A 6,762-nucleotide genomic window follows, 5' to 3' on the forward strand; every position below is an offset into this window, starting at 1 on the left:
TTACTTATTCCTTCAACAATCTTTAATCCTCTAATCTTTGTACTGCGTCTGCTGCTCAACAATTTCCCACAGGACTAAATAAAGTTCTATCTTATTAACATTATGCTTCTACAAAAAGTTACATTCATGGCTTGGCCAAAGATACACAAAATAAAATCAGTGGAGTATTCCTCTATTATAATATGAGTGTAATGGTTGATGGGTCTGTATATGTAAGTGTTCGCAGCCACAAACACAATCCAGTTCAGGGGGGGGGGGGGGGGGGGGGGGGATCTCTATGGGAGTTCATTAGCAGACTCCCCCTCCTGTTTCCACATCTGTACAGCGAGTCCAGCGCCTGCTCTACATGATGCTGCACTTCCCCTTCAACTTGTCGGCTCGTTTCTGTTTCCCTGAGCGCTTGCCGTCAATGCTCAGGCTCATGTCCCTCTTCTTCTCCAGGGACAGCAGCTCCTGGAACAGTTCCTTCACGTTGGAGTTTGTCTTGGCCGATGTCTCCATGAAGGCACACTTCCAGGCTGCAGCCTGAGCCTCGGCCACCTTCGTGTCCACCTCGCGCTGAGCCGTCTCATCGCTTTTGTTGCCCACAAGCATGATGGGAATGGATTCCACCGTACCTTTGATGGCAAGGACCTGGAGGGAAATGTCATCAAGTCAAGACAACATTTCTAGAGAACCTTTCTGATGCAGCTTTTCAGCTTTAAACACGTTTTACTGCTGCTGAGCTGAGACTAATACATATCAAATCAATATTTTACTCTGGACTGAATGTCAATGCTAATCTGCACGCAGAAAATCAGACCAAGTTCAGACAGAAGATATTTGATATCTATTTATCCTGTTGACAACTCTGAGGATCCTCTAAGATTTGCTCATAAGAAATAAAGTTAAGGTAAAAGTACCCTTAAAAGAGCCTACATTAGCTAAATAAAGACTAACCTGTTGGTATATGGGTTTCAACTCCTCCAGTGATTGGCGGCTGGTGATGGAGAACACTAGGATGAAGGCGTGGCCCTTAGAGATAGAAAGTCGCTGCATGGCGGGAAACTGGTGACTTCCTGTTGTGTCAGTAATCTGCAGCGTACAGACGCTCTTGTCACAGCTGATCACCTGCAGAGAGAACAGCTTCTAATCAATATTCCTAAAAGTGTGTTATTACAAGAGTTGAAGTGACACCAGAGAGACCTACCTGTCTGTACGTGTCCTCCACAGTGGGGATGTAGGTGTCTCTGAAGGTGCCTTTGACAAACCGAAGGACCAGCGAGCTCTTCCCCACTCCACCGGCTCCAAACACCACCACCCGGTAATCGTTACTCTGCTCAGGCATTCTGGGAGTTAAGGTCCGCCTGCTGCTCTGGATATCTGACTTTATGCTGGAGAGGAGGGGAGAAGAGGAGAAGTTGGATTATGGCAGAAATCTGGAAATGTTAAATCACACATCATTCAGTACTGAAGGATTACTGAAGGATTAGCCCTTTGTATAAATATCATGTATGAATCTCAGAGATTTACGTTAATTAAGATTCTAGTTAGAATTTTTGTATTAGATATTCCTGAATGGATATCACCATTTGTGGCAAATGAAGCAAATAAAATGAAAAATAATAGAAACGTTGAAATCAGGTAATATTCTCAAAGCAGGGTTAAAAGGGAAAGCGAGAGGAGCATAAGCTTCTGATCACACTGTTCGCACAGAGCGAGGCAGGAACAGACAAACCATTTGAATGAAATTAGTCTAAGTGCCATCAACAGTAACTGGTCAATGAGAAGCACTCTGCTGTATTCTGGGAGAGTCCTTCAGCTGGACACACAACCTGCTTCAAGTGCAGATCATCCCCATCATAATAATCCACTGTTAGCACGCCCAGCTGTTGAACGATTGCTTTAAAAGTCAAACTGTTTGGTTTAGGTTAGATTACAGTTTAGTTTAGAAAATAAAACCATTTGGAAACTGTTTGTTTTAGCGATTATTAAAGGTTTAGAGAAATGCGCTACTGGAACCAGACATTTGTGGACAAGGGCAGAGGATGGGATGCTAACCCTGTTAATTGTATAAACACCGCACTTCACAACTCATATATTTATAGGTGCTTTGTTATATATTCTTTATTCGTTTACAGTTCAGTTAAGCAGTTTTGTTCAGGTTAGCTTTATTTTAAAACGTTGGTAAATGTATTGACTTTTTGGTTACAGAACGCTTAACTCTGGTTAAGAAAGTACTTTCCTCACTTTACTTAACTTCCTATAAACTACTACATTGCCTACAACTTTAAAATAAATTATATTATATATTCAGCTCAAACAGATCACAAATAATATGTGAATAAGAATGATAGGACGAATGCATATGATCATTTGTGTGTCTCCTATCTAACAGACAGTGAGAGATGAATAAATCCTCCAGTGACATTTCAATGTTCAGTGACTGAAACACGTGAGGCAGCCTCGTCCTCTCTGAACCCTCAGTGTATTCACAGATAACGTGACGAACGGGAAGGAATTAAAAAGATGGAACTAAGGCCTTGGGGAGTTACCCAGCATGCCGAGCAGTATTCCCGACAGAATGACTAACGAGCATTGATTAGAGCTTTGCATCTCATTGAAGAGGAGCGCTGATAACAACCAAAACACTACAGAGGAGAGAAAGCACTACGCAGGAGTCCGTTCCTCCTGTGTCTCAAGTTTTCTGTGTTTAATGCTACAGCAAACTTCATTTCTCTGCAATAAATATCCCATCCACCCTTTTATTAATCTCACTGAGAGTTGACAGCCTCCTGCTACTCACAGATCCAGACTGTGATTACGTCTGTGGAACAGGAGATACTATCACACCATCATGTTCTTCCTCCCACTGCTTCCTGCTGTATGAGCCAAGCTCTCAGTGTACAACCTCTACATAGCATCAGAGCACAAGAGTTCAAACTCAGCTCATCAAATTCACTTTTTACATTTAATAGTAAAAAGCACTCTGAAATGTATTCAGTGTATAATGTCTACACCTGCTTTTAATCTGCTTCAATATTTTAAGTTGCTATCTTGCAGAGCTCTGTTTGTTCTCTTTGGCGCCACCTTTGTCGCTAAATGGTAATTGCAGGTTTGTTTTGCACTTCCCAGAAAGCCAAACATCGTTACCAATAGTAAGTGGGCTCCTGGGACTTGCTATCACTTTTTTCTTTTATTCAGCAAAACCAAACATTTTCTGGGCTTACAGAGTTTGGTAAAAAAAGGTCCCTTGACACACAAGTGAGCTGAAGGGCGATTCTGTTGCATTAGCTTCGCCTATTGCGTCTGTGGTGGAACAACAACTGGGTGATGGAAAATGCATTACTAGATTTTCATTTAGTGTTCCAGAGGGATATTTGTTTTCACAGCTGGTACATGACAGACCATTAGCTGTAGGCCGCTTGTCTCCAGACAGCCTGCTCGTATTACTGCAAATCCAATGGCTTTCATGAGTGGGCCATATAGGCTCAATCTCCATTGTGTTACCTCATTCAGTGATATGTAGGACTTAAAATAAAACAATTTAAATGTTGTAAGATTAAAACCTGAGAAATAAAATGGCTATTATACACTTGCATTAGGGCAGTATTCACACCTCATTCATGTGAGCCTTGAGCCTTGAGCCCCCCACCAACGTCAGTGCTCCTTATCTCCAACACAAGTTAAGACCAGTGACTGATCATCAGCTTGTAAATCAATCAGACACACACACACACACACACACACACACACACACACACACACACACACACACACACACACACACACACACACACACACACACACACACACCTGCCTCCTGATAGCATCCATTGTGTTACTGAATGTAACCATGGGAGCATCTGAATGTACTGTGTGTGTGTGTGTGTGTGTGTGTGTGTGTGTGTGTGTGTGTGTGTGTGTGTGTGTGTGTGTGTGTGTGTGTGTGTGTGTGTGAGTTGTCTGGTTGCCGTGGCGACATTGCTCGAAACAGAGGGAAGGAGAGACAGACAGCAGAGATTTATACACACGCAGACAAGTGCAAACATGTCATCATCGGCACGGCAGTTGTCATGGTTACCCGCCTTCCCACATCTTATTACGTCACTTCCTGTGCGGAGGCGGGTGGCAGGGAAAACACCACCAACTGAGCCAGCAGCGTCACAGCTACAGAAATGAACATCTGTAGATCTGATGATCTGCAGCCACAGTCAGGCGTTTAGGATCATTAGAAACTACAAACTGAGCTGAGGGATGGATGAAAAACTGATGGACATCCTTATAGTTTCATCTGTGAGAGTCCCAGTTCCAAAAGGAGTTCAACCATGCTGGATCATTGTCAAATGTAAAAGCACGTTAAAACACTTTACCCACAAAATATAAGGTGAATGTAAAAAATACCTGTCTAAATACTGTCTGAATACTACACTACCCATAATACTCGGCTACTTTGTAAAAGTGTTGTAAAAAAGGTTTTGTAAAACACAACAAATATTGTGCCTTTTTTTTTGCTGTAAGCAACACAATTCATTGAATGTTTGTTTATCTGTGAAATGCATCCTAGTTTACTTCTGTCTTATTGAGACCAAATAGTAAAATAACAAGCACCTCTGATCAAATACACCTGAGACTAAAACAGTAATGAGCCCAGGACAGAACCTTGTTGTACTGAAAAAACATCAGTGCAGACAGAGCACAGGACATTATTTTACCATAATGCACTGCACAAAGTTCAGACTGATGGTGGGTTATCACTCATTAATTAAAATCAGTTCTTATGTCACATTTCTTATACATTTAGAAGGTCATACATAACGTGTAATGGTATGATACAAAACTATTAGTGTTTTAATAGGAACAGCAGACCGTTAGCATGTTAGTAAAATGATATGCTAGCTACAGTAGGAAATAATCAATGCCTGCTGTATTATTTCCACTATCTGGAAAATGGAAACATGTCAACTTCACAACATCGGACTAAAATCAAAAGAAGTATAAAACACACACACACACACACACACACACACACACACACACACACACACACACACAGAATCCCTGCTGCAGTTTCACACCTTCAGTGCGACTCCTAACATTTCCACATTTAATAATCTCTCTATTTTATTTTGAACAATCTGCTGCAGCTTCAATACTCCAAAAAACAATGTATATTGTTTTTTGTGAGCTGAAGACAATGCCTTGGAATTTGTTCCAATATGGTTACTATTCAAATATAGAAAATGATGTAGTGGAGTACATTTATTTTATTTGGATCAGACTACTGATTTAAATTCTGCATACTCTGTAATTTAGGAGTCACTGTAGTATTCCTAGAATATTTCTGTGCTGACTCCTCCTGATATATTTGACAGCAGTAAAAGATTGTCGTGTTCTCTGTCGTCACGAACATACTTATACAACACACACACACGCACGCACACACACACACACACACACACACACACACACACACACACACACACACACACACACACACACACACACACACACACACACACACACACACACACACTCAGCTGACCTGCTGCTTTGTTCTCAGGTTCAGTCAGCTGCAGTCTCATTATCTCCTCACATCATGTAAATCAGGCTGACTCCCATCAATATTAAGATCAGGAACGGGCGCGCACAGCGTGGCACGCGCATTGTCTCACACACGCACACAGTGATGAAATGAGAGCTCCACAGCACCGAGCCGGCTGGTGAGATCAGACCGAGTAAGGTGCTCGGCCGCCGGGCTGTGTGGGTTAGATGCGCGGACTCACCGTGTCTCAGCCGGTCCTCTGTCTCTGTGTGCGGGGCTTCTCTACTCTGTGAGCATCCTGAACCCTCCGCTCTCTGACTCATAGCATCATCATCATCATCACCATCATCATCATCAGACCTGCTTCTGATCAGCACACATCAGCCCTCCTCTTCCTCCTCCTCCCTCCATCACCATCACCTCCTTCCTCCGCTCCGCCGGAAAAACAGGAAAGAAGCCTTCCTCTGGGGTTTATCCTTTGCTTTTCAGAATAAAAGCGTGATTTACAACCCTACAGGCCTCAGACAGACATATAAAATACACGAAATGCACACACAACTGAAACAAGCTGTCATTATAAAGCCACGACAGAGAACAGACCTGAGTGTAATAGTCATACAATGTAATAATGTTATTACTTTAATAATTTATATGGAAAAATCATAGACTGTATATATAAAAATGCATGTTTTACTTTTATTCTGAAGGATGTAATTGCAAAGCGGAAGTCTTTATCCATCGTGTTACCTGAAATATCATCGTCCTCTTCCAAAGTAAAAATACATTTTCCTCCACACCTCCACCAGCGTCACGCAGACACGTCATCTCCCGAGAGGAGAGCTGCAGTCAGACACTGTTATACAACCTGGTGTTCAGATCACATTAGAAACTGACAATGATCATGATAAACATATTTGAATTATTATAAAAAGTGTTGATGTTTAAATAAAGGGCTAATTTGAATATGAACAAAGAAAAAATATGTTTGTGACTATATGTAGATTTGATAATCAGATCATAATAAGAATGCATTTTAAATTGTCAAAGATATAACCAAAGCATTGTCGTCATTTGAAACCAGAAAAGATTCATTTCATTCCTGACATGTGCAACAAACAAAAAGACACGTAAAAAGGCAGTCAAATGTATGTGATGTTTTTATTTAATTCATGTTATTTCTGCAATATTTTATGTTGCATTTTAAGGTTGTGCTCATTGTCCTTTTTATACTGTTTACT

At 41.4% G+C, this 6,762-nt stretch overlaps 1 protein-coding gene across 2 annotated transcripts; it reads right to left on the reverse strand.

The window, feature by feature from the left end:
* Positions 1-272: 272 nt before the first annotated feature.
* Positions 273-5,918, reverse strand: diras1a (DIRAS family, GTP-binding RAS-like 1a). 2 transcript variants are annotated; one of them, XM_034140908.1, is made up of 4 exons: positions 5,766-5,918; positions 1,190-1,373; positions 940-1,110; positions 273-633 (listed from the first exon to the last, which is right to left on the reverse strand). In XM_034140908.1, the coding sequence occupies exons 2-4, from the start codon at positions 1,325-1,327 to the stop codon at positions 343-345; spliced, it is 600 nt and encodes a 199-aa protein (XP_033996799.1). In that variant the 5' UTR covers positions 1,328-1,373; positions 5,766-5,918; the 3' UTR covers positions 273-342. The 2 variants fall into 2 exon arrangements, with proteins under 2 accessions (XP_033996799.1, XP_033996800.1); XM_034140909.1 differs by lacking the exon at positions 5,766-5,918 and adding an exon at positions 5,525-5,748.
* Positions 5,919-6,762: the final 844 nt, after the last annotated feature.

The sequence above is a fragment of the Trematomus bernacchii genome, unplaced genomic scaffold (genome assembly GCF_902827165.1).
Source record: "Trematomus bernacchii unplaced genomic scaffold, fTreBer1.1, whole genome shotgun sequence".
NCBI classification, from domain to species: domain Eukaryota; kingdom Metazoa; phylum Chordata; class Actinopteri; order Perciformes; family Nototheniidae; genus Trematomus; species Trematomus bernacchii.